General features: G+C 49.6%; 1 protein-coding gene across 1 annotated transcript in view; it reads left to right on the top strand.

Moving 5' to 3' along the window:
• Positions 1-23,208, top strand: part of LOC146822052 (uncharacterized) — a 49,591-nt gene that overhangs the window by 24,623 nt on the left and 1,760 nt on the right. The window contains exon 2 of the mRNA XM_085613169.1: positions 16,565-16,666. Within this exon, the coding sequence (XP_085469295.1) occupies positions 16,565-16,666 (102 nt within the window). The remainder of the gene's footprint in view (positions 1-16,564; positions 16,667-23,208) is intronic.

A 23,208-nucleotide genomic window follows, 5' to 3' on the forward strand; every position in this document is an offset into this window, starting at 1 on the left:
CCTCTACGTGAGCAGTGCAGACTTTACTTCTACCAGTTGTTTTCCTAATCCTTCCATCCAGCCGGGTTGCTCTGATTCTGTTAAGAGGTGAGATAATCGGGTACAATTATGCATTGTCTGGGCCTTGTAAAACCGGCCCTGCGTGCCTGTGGGTTGCATACATCCAAACGTTTGCAATTCAAAGGAGGTCAGACCATGGTGGCAGTCCTCGGAGCCTTTCTAGTGACAACCGACAGGAACACAAAAGCTTACATCGCGCAATAACCACTCCAATGCTGAATGTTAGCGTAAAAGGCCATTTATTAGGACAGGGTTGACAACAACAATTAACCAACACATCACTAACTTATCAACAATCCCCAACGTCATGTCTTTCATCCATTCCCACACTCCAGTTACTCTCTCCCGCTTCACTCCGCGATCTCCTCCCTCCTTCCATTCGCTTCCACGCTTATCTTTCAACCTCCTCCAGCATCTCCAGCCATCACACTCTTGCATCCCGCACCCCATCATGCACCTGTCTCCCCCTCCCCGGGGGGGGGGTGAGTATGCCAGTCAGACTCCCCACCCTTCCACAGTCTGCCAAACAGGGAACCCCCGTAGGGTGGTTACCTGCCCCCACCCATGTTCAGTGCACCTTTCGCCTTCAAACCCGGCAGCACCAAATGGACTCGTTGCACAATTTACTGATGACAGCCCTCGTTTCCATCATGTAATATGCATTACCTATGTGCGAAGGTGCACCCCATCATTGCAAAAAAGCAATGGCTCTTCCAGCCGCAAACCCACATGTGCAATCTCCTTGATCCCTGCGTTCCCACAAAAAACTCATTGCGCTGTTCAATTTCCTTCGCTTTTTCAATTGCAGCTGGCTTAAGAGCTCACCTCCAGACTCTCCTTGGTACAATTTCTGTCCAAACAATACATGCGCCCACAAGATTGCTATTCTTGGCTTCCAAGTCGCGTTACATCAAATGTAACAGGGACACACGAGTGCTTTTTAAAGTAATTTACTCCCAGATGAATTACCAACATGTCCGGGCAGCCTCTTTTGTGCCACCTTTTTTGTAAGCCAGGGCAACAATGCTCCCCAGCGCATTCCACTCTTCTCCTCCCTTTCCCCCACCCCCCCACCAATGCACTTCATGGTGGCTGCTGCGCAGGCCCAGGCTACGGCCGTATACCTGCCTGTCCGTGTACTTTGACACCCAATGTACAAGTGAGTGCCCAACAATCCAGGGAACAGTCTTGACCCCTGGGCCCCCAACGCAACCTACGAAGAAAAACATTTGTTAATACAAACTGCACCACAAATACAGCAAAACCTTCCACTGGTGCCTCTCCCCATTCTATCTGGACTAATTTTTTGCACGTAGCGCTTGCAGCAGCAAGATCTCCACTGCCCAATCCGCCATATCTTCTCCCAGGACCATCCCAAGCACGCCTTCGCCGAGCCAATGCTAAAGGAATGCGTACCATACCTAGCAGGATTCCTGCCCTAAACGCCATTCGCAACACTGCCAGCAACTGATACGCAGTCACACGATTCTGTTAAACATGACAAATCTCACCAGGTACACTCCGGACCTTCTGACAAAAACCGCTCCACGCCGCCCTGCAACTCTTTTCACTCTGCCCGACCCACTTACCCCTACCAACTTGGTCAGTTTTAGAACAGCCCAACCAAATACCCAAACTCGTCCCATCCAGTCGCACGTCATCGTACACTCTCCCCTCCCTCGTGCACCCTACCGTATCATAAACAGAACGCAACCTCGTGCTCATCATAACAGTGCGGCAATTCCACCAACAGCCCCTGCAAAAGATCAAAAGTAATCACCTCCCAAGGCACCTCGCCCCCCCCCCCTTTACTCAGCTCCCAACCTTTCAACATTCTGCTCAACAACTCGCTCTTGGCTGGATCATAACCCATGTACAACGTGCTGTAATAGGAAAATCCTGCCAATTTGCCCCCAATCGTCGTCTGAGACAACCCCCTGTCAATGCAGTTCAAAGCAAAGAACTCCCTGTTCAGTCCTGTCGCGACATGCGCCACGTCTCCCTGGTCCATCCCAGAAACGCTCTGAATTCAGACCACGCCAATCTAAGTGCGCCTCGTAGATTCAGCAACGGATTTCTCGATGAGGCCCACCACTCTCACTCCCCTCAGGCCCAGATGCCATCCAGCACCTTGGTCTTGCAAGCATCCGCTCTCGGCACCAGGCGTCAAAACACTGCCACTACGAACGAGACCATGCATCCGCAATGTCATTGCTTGCTCTGGGACATGTTGCGTGCGAAACATCACATTCAGTCGCTGGCATTGCAACCTAAAACTTTGCAACAGGTGCAGCACCCGCAGGTCTCTTACTTTCTGATTGTTCACCAAGTCCACTACCGTCCTGTTTTCCACATGGAACAATACTGACCTGTCCTGGAACTCCGTGCCCCACACACCTAATGCGACCAGCAGTGGGAAAAATCTAAAAGCAATACTCCTTCCCTGTTTCAACCAATGTTCTGGCACTGTTCTGCACACCACTTCCTGTCCCAGAAGATCCCAAAACCAGAAGCCCCCGCAGCATCAAAGTTGCACCTGCCAAACCATTTTGTCATCCACAAAGTCCAGTGACCCACCGCTGAAGTCCGACAAACTTCAGCCACACCCGAAGGTCCGCCCTGACCCCCAATGAGACCTGGACCCTGTGATGTGGAAGCACCGCACCTGACATGGCCATGCCGAGGCATCTGCAGAAAGTCCTCCCAGCACCACCACCCTGCACGCAAAGTTCAGGAAACCCAGGAGTCGCTGCACCGACCACAAATCGATCTTTTTCTCACCAATCACGTGCAGCAGAAAAACTCCATGTCTGTCACCTACTGTTCCGGTAACCTGGCCACCCATGTGACCAAATCCAACTCATTGCCCAATCTGCAGCTGGGCCCAGCTGTCTTCTCCGGAGCCAATGGAACCCCGAAATCCTGTGCCAGAACCTGAAATTGCCTAAGAGCTCTCACATTCACCAGACTGCGCTCTCCCGACGAACAAAAAATCATCCAAGTAATGAGATCGCACGATGACCACTCCTGTCTGTGAATGCCCATTGCAAAAAGGAGCTGAAAGCCTCAAATAAGGACCAGGAAATGGCACAACCCATGGACCAAAACCTTGTCCACAAAGATGGCACCCTCAAACTGCATCCCCAACAACGAGAAGTCCATCGGGAAGTAGGCGAAAGGCCGATTAATGTCACACTTGGCCAATTCTGCGCCCTGCCCGCACACCCGTACCTAACTGATCGCATCCTCAACAGAAGCATACAAAACTCTGGAATCCTCCTTGGCAATGAAATCATTCAGACCTCCCTTCCGGCCAGGACAAATGATTGATCAGCCTGAACTCCCCTGGCTCTTTCTTGGGCACCACTCCCAAAGGTGATATGATCAGGCCAGTGGTCAAAAGGGCCGACTATCCTGCCTTCCACCTCCTTCTGCAATTTTGCTGCAACACCTGCCAATTCTTTTGTAGACCTCAAATTCTCCACCCATCTCTGTTCCCGGGGGCCCTGATAACCCACCCGAAAACCCTCAGTAAAACCCCCAACGGATCCTCCGCGCGGCCTCTGTCAGGATATCGTGGGAGCCACGGACCCATGGCCCCCACCCTAACCGGCGTAGGAGCCCTTGGGCCCAGCCTGCCCCGTCCCTTGGTAATTCGCCACTGCTCTGAGGGCGTGGCCAGAGTGAAACATTGCGTGAGAGGATGGCGTCTGCCACACTTGAGCACTCGTGCTTAAATTTGCAGGGGTGCCGCATGCAGAATCCCTTGTTGAAATTCCAACATGCACCTGTACTAACTCCCACGGGCTTGGGCGACTGGCCTGTGGACCCAGTGTAACTGATCTGACCACCTGCTCCGGTGTACCAGCTCTGCACCCCCCCACCCCCAGTCTGGGCGGGACGCGATTGAAAAGGCCGGTAAATAACTGGCAAGCCACTAGCCGTGTGTGTGGATGCTGACGACTGAGTGGAGGACGTCCACTGCATCCAAAGCTCTTGATCAACTTCGCCGCCCCCCATGGCTTTTCCGGATTGACACTGATCCTAACCCTAAACTCCTCGTCTTAACTGAGCCAAGCCAACGCCCTGAAATGCATTTGCGCTTTTTGAATGATGTCCATGTACTTAAGCAATGCGATAGCGCGATCTAAATGCTTCTCACAATATATACTCTCACAAATCAAAAATGCTGACGTCCAGTTCTCCATGTTCACCGGCACCCGCGGTTTCTTCGTCAACTCCCTTTCCTCTTCCTTAGAGCCCTCCTTGGCCTGTATCTCCCTATGCAAGAGCATGAATACATCCACTTATCCGTGTTTCCAAATCCTGGACTTATTTTTTTCCAACAGATGTGACCCCAGTGCCATCGTCAACACCATATACCGTAATGTTTTACGGTGTTTGTCCTCACCCGTGTCAACCTTCCTATCCTGATCGTCAGTCTTGTCCGTCTGAAAGCCTGCACTTATCAAATGCTTGCCGCCACCCACTGATTCCACTGCTGCTTTAGCAGGTGCACATGGGTCCCTCACGGACCCCTCCCTCACACCCACCCGCAGGCTTTTTTCCACCCCCCACCCCCAATTAGAGCCATCATCCCATGCGCCCCACCAAGCACCCTCACCTGAGAGCTTCGTAGGCACCTTCCGCTCCTTTCCTCGGGCGTCAACCGTTTTCTGGTTTGCTTTCTTGGTCCCGCTGGTTCCGGCCTGTGTAGCCTACAAAACACAAAGCCCTCTTGTTGCTGCCTTCGGCTTCGCCCTCTTCCAGCTCATATCACTCCATCATAATTCAGTTGTTCCTCTTGCTCAACCTTAGCGGACGCATCCAACACATCCTGCACCACCCTCTGCAGACCTTTCCCTTTCACACCAGGTACAAAATCACAATCCGGCGCCATTGATGCCTGCTCCCTCAGTGGAGGGCAGGCTGCTGTGCACCCCTGCAACTTCTGCCTGGCGTCTAGGAGCCGCCTTGCGCCCGCCAGCCCTCCCATGCCTCTACCAGCTTCCACCGCTGGCCTGTACCCGCCCCCACCCCACCCCAGGCTGTTGGAACCTGAGGGGGCCCCAGCGCCATGAGGTCTCGGAGCTGTTGCGGCCATCCCTACCCCTAACGTGGGCCTCACCTCGTCCACCCAAGCCCATTTACCTTGGGGTCCCTTGACCTCTCGACCAGGTTCTCCCTCCAAACCGGGGGCTGGTGGCCCAGCCCCCCCTTCCGCCCCCTGCCCTGGTCACACACTATCTGCCACCTCAACGATCTCCTGAATTATGCGACGCTGGTCGCATATCCTCTCTTCAAGAGACATATCTGACAATCTGGGCAGCGTGGGTAGAAGCTGCTGATCGCCTGTCCCAGCTATCCCTTAACCAAAAGGGCCTTGCACACTGTACTGGATGCTTACCCATGCTACTGTTTAGAACTGGCTTTGCCTGCCCCCTGCCCGTTGGGGCGGGGGCCCTCCCCACACCACTGGAGAGGTCGATGGGCACATCGTCCCACCTCCTCCCCTCCCCTCCTCCTCAGCTGACTCCCTCACCCCCCCCCCCCCCCACCCCCTGTAACTGTGAAGGGCCAGGGGCGGTCTTCACAGCCTCTCCCTCCACCATGCACTGTTGGACCGGCGTGTCTAGCCGCCCCCCCCAGCCCATAAAAGCCAGGGGTGCAGCCGCATCTCCATGTAGAGGCAGGCTCTTCCGCCGCGCTTCCCCGTGTCTCCCTGCCCCAGCCCCACTCAGACATACCTCTCCATGGCGGTGGTGGCTCTTCTTGACATGCCACCGCCGCAACACCAGCAGAGGCAGATTAAGGCGTGTGGGACATCCTGACCCACGCAACCCCGGGCTGCAGGAGATCCGCTTTCCCTGCCCGGCCCAGGAGCTGCAGCACGGACCGCCTCCGGCGCTGCCATTTCCATGTTCCGAGCGTCGGCTCCCAAGGTTGAAAATCAGAGGAAATGCTGCCTCAACTGCACGCAGACCACAACACCGGCTGCTCGTGCACAAAAAAACACCACCCCAACCGACAGGATGGGCCGAACTACACTAACTTTCCCTGACTAGGCTTTCAATTTTAAGCTATGACCCTTCCCTAATGGCGCTGAGGGCAGGAAGAGGTGGAAAACTACTTCCTTGCCCTCCTTATACCCAACTCCTAACCCCACCCCTAACAACCCTAAACTCAGCTCTGTCCTTTGATCTCGCGTAAACACCCTGGGGTAAGACTGGTCTGCCGACCCTACATTCCCCGGGGGCCGCCTTGGCTGTGCAGCATGGATTCGGATTCAAAGGTGGTCTGCTAGGGAGGGGCGCCTGTGGTTGCAATGGTGTCTGATTCACTGCGGTGCTTTTAAACTGCAGGGACAGGAAGATGGAACCTGGGCGACTCCTTGAACCAGCCATGCTCTCAGAACAGACCTGTTCATGCGGAGTGACTGCGCCAAACGCGGCCTGTCAATCTGCCGCGGAGCACGAAGGGCGCGGGCCCCGCTCTCCACGCTGCCGGAATGTGAGCGGATTCTTTGGGCTCTATGGGGCGAGTGTTGAGAGAGCCTCATCAAACCTGTGCTGCCTCCCCTGAACACACACCTCTCGATCTCTAATCCAATCCTGGTGCTGCTGCCAGCAGCGTCCGGGTTCGCTGGGGCAGGTGGCCTCACTGCCCATTTGTGAGACTGGGGGAGATGCGACTTTTTTCCCTCGACTGAATGTGCTGGTGAAGGTGCCTCTTGTGCTCATGTCGGGCTGGTGGAGAGGCAGCCAGGCGATCTGACATGCGCACTTGGACCCATCTGCAGCTGACTCTGACAACAAGCAACTTAAGCCCCAACCCCTCATTCCATGCAGACTTACAACTTGCCTCAGCTGCGCTGCTCTGCTTGGCTGAAGGCTGACTGCCAGTGGCGTAAGGGACCCCCTGCAATGCACACAGAGGGGCTGGAGTGCTCAGGTCTGAGTACTGTGCTTGGGGTGGGTCCCTGCAGCTTGGGGGAGGCCCCTGCAGCTTGGGAGGGGGGGCTGCAGCTTGGGGTATGGGGGGGCTGTGTTAACCCTGCTGACTGCTGCAGTGTGTGGGCAGGTTAAAAAAATAATGCACATTTAATTGGGGGTTTAGAGAGGCAAAATACAAGTGGAGCAACGCCCCAAGGGACGCACTGCTATTGACTATACCAGTGCCTTTAAACCAAGCCTGCTATGTTCCATGAGGAGTCGGGGCCCGGGGAACCCGCCTTATGTGCTGATTGTTAGGTTCTGCTGTCAAGGTTTGGGCTGTCAGGGTTAGAAATGGACGGCGTTGTGACCCGCCCACCCCAGCCCTCATGTTGGAAAGAGATTAAAAGAAAAGGGGTTTTCACTCCTAGGGAGAGTGGACTTTAAACGTTGATGTGATTGAATCCCTCCCTCCCAGCCATTGACGCTGCTCTTCTGAAGTGTCTCCTACCTTTCCGTGTTTTGATGCGGAGTTCTACCTTGTCACCTCAGTCATGTTGGTTTTAATCCATTAAGCTGTTAAACTTGATTTAAGACTATTGTACTCTGTGGATTTTTTTTTTTAATTTTTTTATTTTTAATTAAAATTTTTTTTTTTTTTTTTTTAAACCTAACTGTTTGTTCCAAACCAGCATGCCTCTCCAGTAATTGTGCTTTTAGGGCTCTAGGCCCTATGGTCAAGTTAGATTTATCAGTGGTGACTCTTGAAGTTGTATAGTGCAAACTGGGCATGAATGTATTGGAGCATATGTTGGGGGGGGGGGGGGTGGTCTCTAAAATGACGTCTATATAATTATGGGCATGGCTACATTTTGTAATTTGGAGGCTGAATAAACATTAATGAGGCCTGTGCGCTCTGCGGAGGTCAAAGATTGGATGACCACATGCATTCTGAGGCACTTTATGAACCACTGACGGGCACTCTGGCAAATCTGTCTTCAGCCTCCACTGCTCTTCATCATAGCCCGTCCAACATTGAAGTTCACTTCGCAAGGGTGATATGCTACATAAAAATAAAATAAACCACATCCTGAAAGAAATTTAATATTTTTAGAGAATGCAAGTTTAATTAAAAGTGAAAAACAGTGAAGTAAATACCGGACGTGGATTACTTTAACAAGTTTTTAACATTTGTTCATAAATCGATCAGAGCATTTGCCTTAAGTTAAGTACATGAAATTTGGGCCCGATAGGGACCCGTTTCAATGGCTGCCGTTAATTACTACCGGGTCTGACACCCGGATGGATCCGGCACACTTAAAGCCCTGCCCGTATGATAAAATGTGTAGCTCCTAGCAGTGAGTCACCTGCCCTTATAATGTGTAACCCTTAGTAGTGAGATACCCTTATGATGAGATGCGCATCCTGGCCGCGAGATGCCTGCCCTTATAATTAAATATGTAACCCCCAGCAATGTTTCGTGCATATTTAACGTTTGACAATACTACCAGGGCTTTAAGTGGGATGAAAAAACTGCTGGATCTCTCAAAGGTGCGTGGCCAATGTAATTAAGGGCGTGGCTTAAACACGTAATCAAAAATCTGTTTACAATACTGTGCCGCCCGACTTGTATTTTGCCGTTTCTGTCATTGCATCCAGCTATATGATACAACAAGTAACATCATACCTACAACAAGTCAGAACTATGGGCTTTGTCAATGGTTGTTATTTTTATAAGATAAATAAGCAGCAACTATGACTTGTGTATAATATTGAAAAAGCTTCCACTTAAAGCCCTGGTGACACCACAACAATGTTGCTGCTCCTGAGTTTCAAAGAAAGAAGGGAAATCCAGAGAGAAAATGACTCCCTTCAAAGGATTTCTCTTCCTCTACAACACTAATCTGGCATGACGTCATGCCGTAACTTCGCCACTAGTGAGAAGCGAGCAGTGTGAACACGTGCACATGTGCCTGCTTTCACTGCAGTCCGGGAAAAAAACGGACCGTCTGTGGCCAGGCTCAAAACAGAGCCCGATAGACCCGTTTCGAGGCCCCCTTTAAAAACTACTGGTGCTCAGCACTGTTGAGATCCGGCCCACTGAAAGCCCTGACTACTATGTCCTTGGATTCAGGTGTAGGTTTATTTTTATTTTTTTATATAAACATGCTAGTCCGTCCAATGCATGCACACCATTGCTGGTGGCCGGTCCTTATTCCAATTAATTTTTAGGTCTCGCCTGAGCCTGAGCCAGCGCATGTGCTGCTCTGCGAGACATTTAGAAAGCGGGATTTCAAAGTGCTACCACAGGCATTTTGGTGGCCTGAAGCTTGCGTGCATCTGTCTTTCCTCCTGTCATGGGTCATTAAGTGGATCGCGATGCACTTTCACCGCGCGCATACAACTCCTGGTTTCCTTTTACCGTCACCTGCCCCTCCCCCACCACAGAGTGCCTCGCAGCTTTTTAAAAAAAATAATTTTATTTTAACTGTGAGCTTATCCCGCTTCTGCAACCCACCCTGCAGTTTAAATGCACGGTGATGCTGCACACGACCCAGCATCTTTAACAATGAAGGTCACACCTTTCTTTTCTTTTGCATGGCTCGCCAAACTCAATTTTTTTTAAATTGTATTTGTTTAAGTAGCGCAGCACACCTCTCTTAATCTTAAACAATGGCGGTCGCACGGCTCTCCCAACTCTGATTTCTCATTATTTTTTTTTTTTTTGAGCAGCACAACATGCCGTTTTTCTTTTCTGGTTTATATTTGCGTTGCATCATCCCCCTACACGTAGTAGCCATCTCCGGCGTAAACGTTTCATTTCTGTGGTACAAACATATGGCAAGCGCTTCATGGCCGCCGCTTTATTTTTTGTTTGCATTGGCAGCGCGTTCTGTGGTACAAACATGGAGTTAATTTGCTCCCACTTCACTTAATCTCCCCGTGCGGAGCCGTCCCCACACCACCACCTCCTACCCGTTGCTTTTGTTTACGTAGCTCTCATTCTCGACGATCGTTATTACTTAACGAGTTTGAATCATCGAACATACCCGTCTTGCACCTTTCTATTATTTGCATCACTTTCCGTAGCAAAGATTAGGGCTTACTTTTATTTAGTTTAATTATTGTGAACGTAATTTTTGAATATTTCAATGACTTCGAACATAGCGACGATGATGGTTTGCATGTGTACTTGGCACATAAAAGAGCGGTTTTTACTCTTTCAAAATGGCTGGCGCTTTTGACCTATAAGGGAACGTGCAGTTTAATGTAATGTTAGTTTGCTTTCTGTTCCATTTCTGTGAAACTTGAGGTTGTGTGATGTGAATTCCTCAATGCCTTGTTATAAGGTGAAACCAGGGGCGGCTCAGAATAGCAGGGTTTTTGTGATGAAAATGGGTGGGTAAAAATTTGCGACCTTAATTTCTGCTCATAGGTTTGTATACACTTGAACGTTCGGTTTTTCACTTGTGTACCCCAAAACATTTTAACTTGTGAGCCACAGCTGCCAAGTTCTGAGTTTGCTTGTATGCAACATTTCCATGTTTTATGGTGCTTAGGTGTGACGTTTAGATTCCTGTTCAGTACTCTAGTGTCCATAAGTGTTTGAGGCAAGCATGGACTCCTGGATCAAACTGCATGACCAGTGCTTCACAGCAGCCACTTTTATTTTTATTTGCATCAGCCGCACATGCATTTTTGTAGTGCAAAGATGGATTTAGTTTGTATCCGTTCGTAGAAGAGGCATCCGCATCTTGTTTTCTTACTGGATTTACTGTGTGCTTTCACCGGATTGATCTTGTCTTGTGTTTTTTAATGACCCCGCCATCCCATTTAATGTTATTTGCATTTCCATTGCATCGTCCCCCTACACGCAGCAGCCATCTCCGTTGGAAACTGCTCATTTCTGTGGTACAAACACAGTTGGTATGCTCCCACTTCACTTAATCTCCCCGTGCGGAGCCGTCCCCACACCACCAACTCCCACCCGTTTTTAGGTCTCGCCTGAGCCAGCGCGGAAAATTTCCCTTTTAAGCCCCTCTTTACAGCTCTGCTGGAAACTTAACATGACCCCATGTAGATTTAGTTTTTTTGAGATTCATTGAACGTCATCAAGGTTTTTAAGAAAACAAACGACTTTTCATTGAAATTCCTGACCTAACCATGCCAATTATTGCCATGTTTATGTTCCGTACACAATTATATACCCATTAATTCATATGCAAGTAAAACAAACAAAAATCAAGAAATACGCACAGACCTAAATATAATCACACACAGATGCCAGTACTCAATCACAATACTTTATTTCCAAGAATTACATTCTTGCAGACATATTGCACATTACCAAATTCATAAATAGACCATCCCAAATGTCCTAAAAATGTATGACACACATTTAGATCAATTTCAATCAAACACATAACTATTCCAGACGCTAAAAGACAAGCAGATGGTTGACAACAGATGGCAGTAGTTGTTCATGAACACAGGATTAAAAAAACCTACAAAGGTGAAAAACATGTTGCAGAATTTCACCGAAACACCCATTTGCTTAACTTCATAGCAGGACATGACATCTGAAATATTCGATATAGTAGAAAAATATGCCTCTGCATTGACCTAATGCATTACATTTATCAAACGCTAGGCAAGAACTTTAAGCAACCAACCAATCACCCCCTTAAAACAAACTATATGACTAATTCGATATGCATAGGAAGGAATCCATTTTGCCTACACTAAGCTGGCCCCTGGCAACCATAGCTTCTGCAGGCAGGGGCTGACATCAATGTTGGTGTGATGGGCGTGATTGTGCATTGAGACTTGTGCAAGAAGGCTGTGCGTGGGGGGGAGGTGGGGGCAAGGACAGAAGAACGGTTGGGCGAACAAGACATCCACGCTGTTTGTTTTCCGACAAAGTTGTTTGTGATTTCAGGCCCCTCTGGGAAATCTGCTGATCAGATCCGCATCTGTTCCTGTCAAAGTGGGTGCTAAGATACCGGTCACCCAGCAACCGTGTACGGGAGGGAATTGGGCCGATAATAACCAACAAGCATTGGCATAGCCAATAGGTCTCGCCTTTGGGACCTTATAAGTGTTTAGTTTTCCAGCACAATATCCTTGGTGCAACAACATCAAGTGTTGCATGGCTAAACACTTATAAGGCGAGACCTATTGGCTATGCCAATGCTTGTTACACTTTAATTCATTTTCATGTAAAATTTTTTTGTGGGTCTTTCAGCCACAACCTTATTGCACACTTTAAAAAAATATATACTTTAATTCCCATTATAATACGGGTAATCAACCATGTTGAACTGAAATTAAAAACGGCCTGCATCTTGGCATGGGTTTTGAGCACTCCCAATTTCCATCACGTGTGAATAACAAACCAGCTTTATTGTGGAACCATCTTTGCCTCAAATGTAGGCTCCTTAATCATGACCTGAAGCATGCATTAAATTGCTGATGTATTTTATATTTACATATAGTGGTTTGCTCTGCATTTGGGTCTGCCTCTTCGCTCCGAAGTTTTCTTACGTCTGCCGCTTTACAAAACCCCTAAATTAACTATCTAAGCGTTCAGCGCCATCTAGTGGCAATGCTCGGTGTTGAGTTGGCAGTCAGTGGTACTGCCGCTGTGAACATGCGTCTTGCTCTTACTAACTCAATCCTTCTAAAACGCCAACCCTTTAGGGTGGCCCATATTTGCATATTGCCTTTGCGCAAAACACTGCTCCAGCGAAATTTTATTAAAAAAAAAAAAAAGGTGGTGGGGGGGGGGGGGGGCACGGATTAGTTTACCATGGTGGAACACCTGAAAACAAGTAAGGCCACTTTTTGCTTGGGCCCCTGACCCCGCTCAATATGCATATATTAAATGGCCGGCCCAGCAAGAGAAAGGGTGGCACCTCTGCCCAGTGATTAAAGGGAGGTAATGGACATCCATCTACCTCCAGAAAGGCCACTCGGGCACCCATCGAACAATGCAAAACCACCCAAATCGGCCCTAAGGCTGCGCAAAAAAAGCAGCCCACAGCTGGAACTCGGACACCAGCCCCTCGGGCACTGTTCGCGTTGCCAATCTGACCCTGGGTTGGAGCCCTACAGTCTGGCAAGGCTCCTGGCCCTAATGGCCAGTAGCAGCTGCTGTTTTGGTAAAGTGGCGGGGGAGGACTAAAACAAAATGTAAAAAGCAAACTTGCCTGAATCTCGTCGCATCACAGCTCTTCTGGCTCCACCACAGGCTCCCAGCCTGCCCTCCGGCCAGTCCTGAGTCTGTCCTGAGAGCCGTGTCCAGATTAGCCTGGGAGACCTTGCTAATGGAATTCCCAAATACTTTCTCCAGGTGTGTACGGCGGCGCAGGAGGATGGCTGCCTGCCGTGGGAGACTCGCCCAGCCGCAACTGTGGTTATCCACAAAGCCCATTGAACTATGTAGCTCCTCCTGGCTCTTTGGTCTCAGCTTTTAGAAAAGAAAAAAACAATCATAGCCAAGGTCCTGGCAAATCGCCCATCATGGGTGATTGCAGCCCTGTTGCATCCCGACCAGTCTGGTTTTATGCATGGGAGGAGTACCGAGCTGAACCGGACTGTTTGGAGGTCTTGCAAGGACAATTTACGTCCTAGCACCGGATGTACTTGTCTCTTTGGATGCGTCTTGCTTGTTTGACTAACTCAAGCGGCCCTACCCATTTGAAACATTGGACCACGATATGTGCATAGGTAGAAAGGAAACTTCTCTGATCCTTGACCAGTTTAAAATTCCATGGCCACTACGCCACTTCCTCCTTTGTACATGGGGACCTACACTGGGCTGGCCACTTTCACAGGATGTTCGCCCTAGCAATGGAACCACTAGCATGTTGGGCAAGGGGAGACCTTCTTTAGAGTCAGCAGTGAGTCTTGGGCTGGGCTGAGAAGATCTCATTGTACGCCGCTGACTATCTTAAGTCCTGCATCCAGAACTTTCCATTGACCGGTAATGCAAGTTATACGGATATTTGAGAAATGCAGCGGCTTTTGTAATTGGTCGAAAATCGGTCCTCTAGCGCCTCATGACATGTAGCGCTGCCTCATCACTACAGGGAAACCTCTAATCTCAAAACGGATTTTGGTATTCGGGCATTTACACTCCCCACTCCTGAGGCATGTCTTGGGGAGATCCTATGATGCATTGGAAAAATTCCGGAGAGATGTTGCGCTCTGACAAGCATTAGCACTCTCTGTTGGGAAGGTTGGCTCCGTTTTAAAGTGAACATCCTGTGTAAATGCCTGTGCGTATCCTAGTATATACCATTTCAGATGGCTTCTTCCAATGTGTAGAATGTGCATTACGATAACTCCTTGAACTCACAATCCCGGACGATTGCCTTGGCCAAACTCACCAACGAGGGATACAGAGAAGAGATTGCCCTCCCAAATCTCCACTTGTGGGATTGGGCTGCCCAACTGGTAGTAGGTAATGACTGGGTGTACACAGATTTACATGAACCTTCAATGAGGCGGTGACAGGGCACCTCTGGTCCAGTGGGCCATGACACCCCCTGTATGGGCAGAGGAGGAGCTCTTACTGGCCAACGTGTTCCAAAATGATACTCCAGGTTTGGGATAAGGCTCTCGGACAGATTGGATGGTTTGTTACTTTCACAGGCAACTACCCACTGTGGCACTCTGGGAACTTACCCAAGAACTGGCCTTAGCCTGCTTCCGACACTGGGACCGGATTAGCACGCTTGGTGAGGTGTGGGTGGGCGCGACCATGAAGGAATTCGGAGTGCACAGGGACGATTACATGTCAGAGGGAGAGTACTTCAGGTACCTGGGCTTCTGCCGTGCCTTGGGTAAGGATATTCCGAAGGAGCCCCAAGGCCAGTCCATTAGCGGTTCGACTACTGGATGGGGCCCTTCGGTGAAAGGCGGTCTCATCTATAGGAAGCTAGCAACCATATGCCGGATGGATTGTCGGCAATGGGGGGGGAGGGGAGGGCTGCTATGGGAACGGAATATTGGCAAACTCTCGGGTGGGGGAGTGGAATGAGACCTCTCTTGGACCCACGTGGGCGACGATTAAGACGGGGTTATGCCTCGTGCAGCTAAACATTCTGCATAGAACCTATGACACCAGAATGCTGCTGACTGCAGTCGGTAGGGCTGATAGTCATAAGTGCTTCAGAGGCTGTGGACACAAGGGTACATCTATACACACGAAGTGCCCCACCTGGCAGACAAATTGGAGGGTGGTGCGGACCCTGGAGATGGCAACCGGCCTAATGCTGCTCCCAGAAGGGAAGCTCCGTATCCTGGGGTTATGGGGGACACCACGAAGGTACCAACACATGATTCGAAACTTGGGTTTAGTGGTGGCACAATGCTACTTGGCACAACTATAAGGAGCTTCGACATTACCACAAATTGAATGATCGTGCTCAAACTTTCTTTTATGGCCCATAAAAGAGTTGTATACGAAGGAAGAGCTTGCACTCCTAAATGCACGAATGTGTAGGGCACATGCAGAGATTACCTTGGACTGCTTTAACCCTTGCCATACAACACCGCTCCTGTGGACCGCATTTTTATGGGCTGATCCCATGGAGGGGACCATAAGACTCTTATTACAATGTGATTGTCTTGTTACATATGTACCATCCTGTGTAATTGGCTCTGTGCCTCATGCTACCATTTGTACCACTGTTTGTTTCTTACTGCCCAGTTAAGCTAATTCAAAACAAATCTTGGAATTGCAAACTTGGAAGACCTTTTTCTTTATGTAGTTTTTATAGCGTGGACACTACCCGAAGGCATCGGAGCACTTTACAAACGCACGAGTTACGTGACCTAGGGGCCTATTAGGATGGCGGGTGGACCTGAGTCTGCCCGCCATCCTCGTGGTGTTGGGACCGGCCGCCAGACATGCGGCAGTCCCACACCGTGAATTAGAATGCGACCGCCACCCTGGTCACATTCTGCATTTTAACATTGTGGCGGGTGCTGCTTAAAGCAGCAGCCGCCACAATGTCAAAATCGCATGCCTGGCATTTCCCCACACCACGTGGCAGACACCACACTGTGCCTGCCACTTGGTGCATGGAAGTGCAGGGGAGCATGGGTACCCCCCAAGCGCACCCCCCCCCCCCACCCCCCGGGGGCCCCCACCAGCATATTACTGGCCCAGCACCGCCTGACTGGCTCGATGGCCGGCGTTAAAGCGGGGGTGGGGGGTATTTCACATTACGATGGCGTAACGGGGGCCACCACCGGCTCAGTGGCTAACGATCGCCACTAAGTGTGTGGAATGCGATTTGCCCAAAATCACAAGATGTTGACTGGCGCCAAGACTCCAATTTAGAACCCATTTCCAAATGCGGCAGCTCCGGCCCATTACGCTGCACTGTATTTGATCCTATAATCCTTATGCAAACTGTTTAGTCTAGGGGTGTGCGAAGGAGGGGGTGACTTGGTGGAGAGTTTCTGTAAAGCAGTTTTCTTTGAAAGCCCAAAAATCGTCTTGTCTGCCTGAAATGCTATCCATTACTTCGTGGCTTCTAATCTTTCCTTTCCTCCTTCAGGTGAGGGGCTGGAATGCAAGCAGTGTGACTATCCATGTCTGATCACCACCACTGCCACCTGTAGCCTCCTCCAGATGTGCGACACCCGCACGGCCTCTAAAGGTAGGTGAAGGAAGTCTAGCACCCCTGGTGGCTGCAAGTGCACCTTTTTATTGGTACGGTCAGTGGGTGGGACTTTAAGGGGCATATTTAAAAGGAGTTATTGCCACCAGGATGTCACTTTTTTGACATTCTGAAGTCGCTAACCCCATCGCCTTATTTAAAAGGCGGCATTAAGCCGCTTAATGCCGCCTTGTAAATACGCCCCTTTTCACCCTTCTCTTAGCATAAAAGGGGCATGCAATGAATGTTGCAGTCGGGGTTCCGATGATGCGAAACGTCTCGACTCGATGCGACCGCTGCAGCGGCAACACCCTTGTTCAGTGATGAGACGACCGTGGCGGCGGCACGCTTCTCCGGTGATGCGAGGCGCTTCGGCTCTTTGCGACAACTGCAGCAGTGACACCCTTCAGTGATGCGACGGCAGTGGCTGCAGCACGCTTCTTCACGATGCGGTGTGACAGGTACAGCAGCGACACCCTTGTTCAGTGATGCGACGGCTGTGGCGGCGACACGCTTCTGCTTCGTGAGTCGCGCTTCCAGCTCCTTGCGACACGCAGTCCCTCAGAAGGCCCCAATACAGCTGCAGGCACTTTCAAAGAACTCTGCAGAGCTGGTGGTTGAAATCTGTCCCTGAGACTTCAGCAGGAGGCAAGCTCTTTTCTCAAGCCCTTGGAGATCCTTCACAAGTTGAATAAAGTACATACAAAGTTCCTTTCTCCTTTCTTTGGCAGTCAGGCAACCACTGCAGGCCAATCCTCCCCCCCCCACCCCCAACCCCCTCCCCACCAACCAGCACTTCAGCTTAGGGATAGTCTATCCTCAGTCTCTCTGGTTCCTCTCCTCAACAAAGGTTTCTTCTCGGTTCCCAAAGTGATCTAAAGTTCTTGGGTCCCAATATTTTTATCCAGTTTCTCTTTGCTCTCTGAAGGCCTTTGCCTAGTCCAAACCAGTTCTGGTCAGTCCTGGAGCACTTTGTTGACAAGACTCCTTCTCTCCTTTCAGAGTGCAGGGCAGAGACATCAGACGCACCACAGGAGATGGAGTCAGCATTGTGGAGGGAAGGCACAGCCCTATTCAGGTTGCAGGTGCAACTCCTCCCACCCATCTAGATGCAGATCTCTCTATTCAACCCTGTGCTGACTCACCCTGTCTCCTGGAACCCCCTTGTCACTCAAACTCCAGACAAGGAATACACAACCTAGCAGAGGCAGGTTTGGATGGTTAGACAAGAAAATACCTACTTTCTAAAAGTGGTATTTTCAAACACAATGTTAAAACCAACTTCACTAAAAGATGTATTTTATCATTCTGAGTTCGGGCATATTAAACTCTAATTTCTACCATGTTCCCTGAGTCAGGATTATAAGATGTAATCATCAAACTGCCCATTCTGGCCTATGGGGAACAGTAGCCTTGCAATAGTGAAAAACGAAAATGGCTGTAATTCACTATTAGGACATGCCACACACACCAGGGCTTGTCCTACCTTACACTTACAATGCACCCTGCCCTTGGGCCTACCATAGGGGTGTCTGATATGAAGAAAAGGGAAGGTTTAGGGACTGGCAAGTGGGGTGTAATACCCAGTCAGCATGACAGTACCAGACTGCACACAGGCTCTGCAATGGCAAGCCTTAGACACACTTTTACAGGCTGCTTCTGTGGGTGGCACAACCAGTGCTGCAAGCCCACCAGCAGCATTTGGATTACCAGCCCTGGGCACTCCTGGTGCACTGTACTAGGGTCTGACAGGTAACCCAAACCAGCCAATCATGGAATCACTAATCCACACATCAATTTACAATAGGGAGCACTTGCACTGTGGCACTGGACAGCAGTGGCACAGCACCCAAAGCATCTAACACCAGCAAAAGTACATGAGGCAACAAAAAATGGGAGACCCACGCCAAGGTGCCAGGTCTAACAGGTGAATATAATAGGAAACCCAATTACCCGTTCAGGTCTAACAGGTGGCATTAGTTTCAATGACGAAAGGTTTAATCTGCTTTATCTCTTCCATTAGATCCTCCATAGTTATGGGTAAAGGCGATTTGGTAGGCGAGTTAGGTTCTTTCTTATGACGTTTGGTGGGGGAGCAGCAGGATTGGTTTTCTTGTGAGAGGAGGATATATTTGTCGAAGGAGTTTGACAGAGAGTAAGAGTGCTCCATTCAGTGAGCATGTTGAGATAATGAGATATTCCAAGAATACAGTGTATAAGAGCAAGTACAGGTCGAACAGACAGCCGTCAAATATTTGATCCTCGTCCAACAAAGCTGAAATAACCGGACGCTGCTAGTACATACAGTTATGTAAAAAATCAGTAATCTACTGAAATTTGTAGAAACAATTGCAATGGACCGCACTCCGCTAGCCCCTCCTCCGGGTCGCCCCTGGGGAATCTGGTACATGGAGTTCTTGAGTGGTTCACCCCAGTGGGTGCAAGTAAGTACTTGTTAGACTGATGATCTCTAGACCCGATACATGTCCCGGGTTTTAGAATATCGCACGAGACATGGCTCGGGTTTCGGGATAACTTCCCTCATCAGTAGAGAAAATAGTTAGGGGTGGAAGAGAGGGCCGCCAAACAACCGTCAAAGGCCTCAATGCCCGCACAGGCACGCAGGTGCGTCGTCCAGGAGCTCGTCAGCTCAAAGCTCGAGGGAGCCAATTTTTAGAAACAATTGCAATGGACAGTCCTTTGGGGCAACTTGCTGGTGTGACGAGCGGTGTGCGACCTACTTTTTCTCAATCTACTGAAATTTGTATTAGCCTTCCTATATCTGAAAATAACTCTGAACCATTAAAGAGGGCAATTCGACCATGGATATCAAGATGCAGTTCATAGACCAGGGAAGAAGCAAATATGAGGTATAAAACTAAGGCTATATGGTACTACATAAGTTGCTTCGCCATATGACTCCAGCTGAGCAGAATAAACAGTCCCAATGACTTACTAAATATGCATAAACAAGGTGCTATCTTGCATGTCTGTAGGAGAAATACATTGGCTAAACAGGTGAAGGTATTCTCGTAAACGGCAAATCAGGACAGTGATGCAGCGTTGAGTTAAACTATGGTAACGGCAGGTTCAGCAAAGAGCTCACCACAATACCGGTATATTTCCTGGGTAGCAGAGCTTGCAGAGGTCTAAGAGGTGAGGAGACAGGTGCCACAAAAGTAAGGCTTCTTAAAATATATTTGTCCCTTCAGGGAGAAATGCCTCCAAATGAACCACAGCGGCGTGCAGAAAGTCTTCCCCGTGGGCAGCACCGGGGAAGCAACGCTGAGGGGTCGCGTCCCGCCGATATTCAAAATGGCGGGCGTCACCAGAAAAAATGAGGTGGATCGGCGTGGGGGAATACAGGCAAAGAACAGCACAAAAGTAAAAAAATGAATAAGCTACCTGTTCCCCCGCGCCTGCTTAGTTGATGCCTCAATTCATAACGGAGACCGGGATGAAATGCCGCTCCGTCGAACAAAAAAGGTCCAGATCGGGCGCAGAGCCTCAGTAGAGAGCGCGGCCATCTCGCGGTGGCTCAAACCACGCCCCCCCCCCATGAGGCAAATCTTTGAAGAAACTCGGTAGAAGCTTCTCCTTTTGAACTGGAAACCCAAACGTCATCCAGAACATATTGCAGAATCGGAAGAGATTTTCAGCCCCTGATAAAACAAGCTGCTTTTACTGGCCGGTTAAGTCTCCCAAAGATCCCTGTATTTCAACAGACGAGTAACCCCCCCCTCCCATCCAGGCCTAACCTACACTCATTGTGCCTCCTAATTACAGTAGCTCCTGGATGCCTGTTTTTGGTCGCTGCAAAGCTTTACAAGTGACTCATTCATGCAGCTGAGAGAAAATGATTCACTTTCCAAGTTCTCAAATCTTTAGCAAAATCTACCCTTTTCTGAGAACTTCATGAGGAGTTAATGGATTTCTAATTAGTCCAATATTCAGAAAGACCATTTCGAAAGCGAAAAACAGTCTGCTCTTGGTGCATGTATGCAGAAGGTAAACATTTTAGTATTAGAAACAAACTTGAACAAGAAACTAAGAAATATAGTGAATTAGTACCCTTAATTCCTAAGGGCGAGCTCCGCTTTGCCAATGACTTTGATCGACTGAACCCCTCTCCCCCCCCTTACTTACATGCTTTTGTCTCTTTACAGCTGCAGCTAATTTGCCAAGAGCATAGATTTCAAGTTACTTGAGGGGTAACAAGACATTCGATAGCCCCGGCCAATGGAGTTATGCGCTTGTGCGTCCTCTGTTTTTCACATGATTATGGATTTACCACAAAATTGTAATTTGCTGCATAATCTGAGCTGAGGCTTTTTTAAATTAAAATCTGCAAAGGATTAAAATTACTAAAAATGCAGCGAGACAAAGTGGAGTGCAGAGAAAGGCCCTTGGCAATGGTTTACTGAACATATTTCTGTGTATTTCTATATTTGAGTGTTTAACAGGCACTAATAAGGTGCTTCTTGTGAGAAGTTGGCCTGGCATATGCTGTCCACTAGTTATAGTGGGCACCTTGCACCAGTCCAAACAACCCTTATTGATGATAGGTTTAAAGACCACCTTTATTGAAAGCTATCCTACTGGTAGCAATGGAGAGCAGCCTTCAGGCTAAGTCTTGAAGGAGTGTAAAGCAGCTTGGTTTACCAGATTATAACCTCTTGAATTACTAAAGGAAAGGAGATCCACACAAGGTATATATAAAATATATGTATTTATTTCTAAACACTCCCTACTAATCTCTTTATGGGATTAGAGTCCAAGATAATACAGTAAATAGCACAATATACAATGGGCCCTAGGGGCGGACCAAACCATATATTAAGAAAGTGGTATAAGAACCACGACTTGACTAGACAGTGCCTAGAGCATGTAGAATCGCTGGGACCCCCAAGGAACCACCCAAGGTAGTGACACAGGAGACCCACGGGGGACGTGTGCAGTGTGAGAACGCAGCCGCCAGCCCCGTACTATTCTATGGGAAAGACGCGGTTGGAATTTTAGAAGTTAAGGACACTTAGGAGAGGACTTTGAGCAAACCCCTTTAGACTTGGAGGGGAGAGGGGTTCTGGGCCAGCACACACTGGAGCACCGTAGTACTTGAGTTACCTCACCCAGGGAAGCCGGGTGCATAGGTGTCAAATGGTGTCGGGAATCTTCGTTGATTTCAATGGCAATCTGCTGCTGCCGGGAAGGAGGAAAGTGTCCGGTGTGATCCAATCCTGGATCGAAGATCAGAAGAACCTGAAAGCAGAGTGGACAGAGTCTGGGTCACTTGCCAGTGACCAGGGGCACGATAGACGAATGCCCACCGATGTCTGGTGTTTCAGATGCGAAGAGGTGAAGCTTGACTCTGCAGCCACGAGTACCAGGAGGCGTCTACTATGACCAGGAGCTGGATTTGAGCTGTCCCACAAAGGATGTCAGGTGCTGTGGTGTCGGTGCCCGGATTGGACCCAACAAGTCTTGGCAACAGCAACCCACGCAGGAAGAGAAAAGATGCCTCGGTGCGGACCAGCAAGCTCCTGGGGACTCCCCACATGGAGAGTCAGGGCATGTCTGGAGCAACCAGGTAAGCCCAATTAAAGTTACCTTCACAGGGACCCACCAGTTGACGGACCAGGGATCGCGAAGGGACCTCGAGAGAAAACACAAAGGGCCAGCTCACGGAACACTCGTGGAGTGTAGACGGGCAATCTTCGGTGCAAATGCTGCTCTGGGGCAGGGCTTCAAGTAACCCAAAGCTCAGCTGAAGGAGTCATTGGAAAGCTGATGCTTCTGCAAAGTGACGCGGTGTCTAGGGGTTCAGGTTGCACGGTCGCCACAAGGGATACGGGCCTCAGACTTGCTGTGGGCACTGATCGACCTCCAAGATCACGGAAACCCACCTCCTGTGTTGCAAAATTCTTTGGAGTCCGGCGGGAGCTTCGGAGATGCAAACCGGTCAGATGCATCTTTGGTGCCTGCCTTGCAGGGGAGATTCTTCAGTCATCTAGTTCAATGTAGATCGTCAAAGTTGCAGGATTCAGTATCAGAGTTTTATCCAGGTGTAATCTAAAGTCTTGTTGCCAGGGGTTCCTATCTCATACCCAAGGAAGAGGTGGGACAAACTCTAGGGAACCACCTATGGGAGGGTCATGAATGCGGGGTGGCTACACCAATTTCCTTTGTCCAGTTTCGCGCCAGAGCAGGTTGGTACTGTTTGAGCTGGACTATCCACAGGGACACCAAATGTGCCCCCAGTGCTGACTTCAAAGCACTCTTGGAGTGCACCCACCCAGCCCCAATACACTAAAGCCTGTCTGGGAGGTGGAGACACCTCCCTGTGACAGGAAACCTATTGTCCAGGCCTCCCCTGCCGGAGTTTCGTCCAGCAGCAGGAGGGCAGACCTGTGTCTGTGGGTGGCAGCATCCATTTTGTGATGTCAGGGCTTTGTTAGCTGGTACCAGGTATACCGGTGCTGTCATGTCTCTCCCGCTGGAAGGGTGGAATCATACTCCCACACCAGTTACTGGTGTGGGGGTAT

The sequence above is a fragment of the Triturus cristatus genome, chromosome 6, assembly GCF_964204655.1.
Source record: "Triturus cristatus chromosome 6, aTriCri1.1, whole genome shotgun sequence".
In the NCBI taxonomy this organism is placed as follows: Eukaryota; Metazoa; Chordata; class Amphibia; order Caudata; family Salamandridae; genus Triturus; species Triturus cristatus.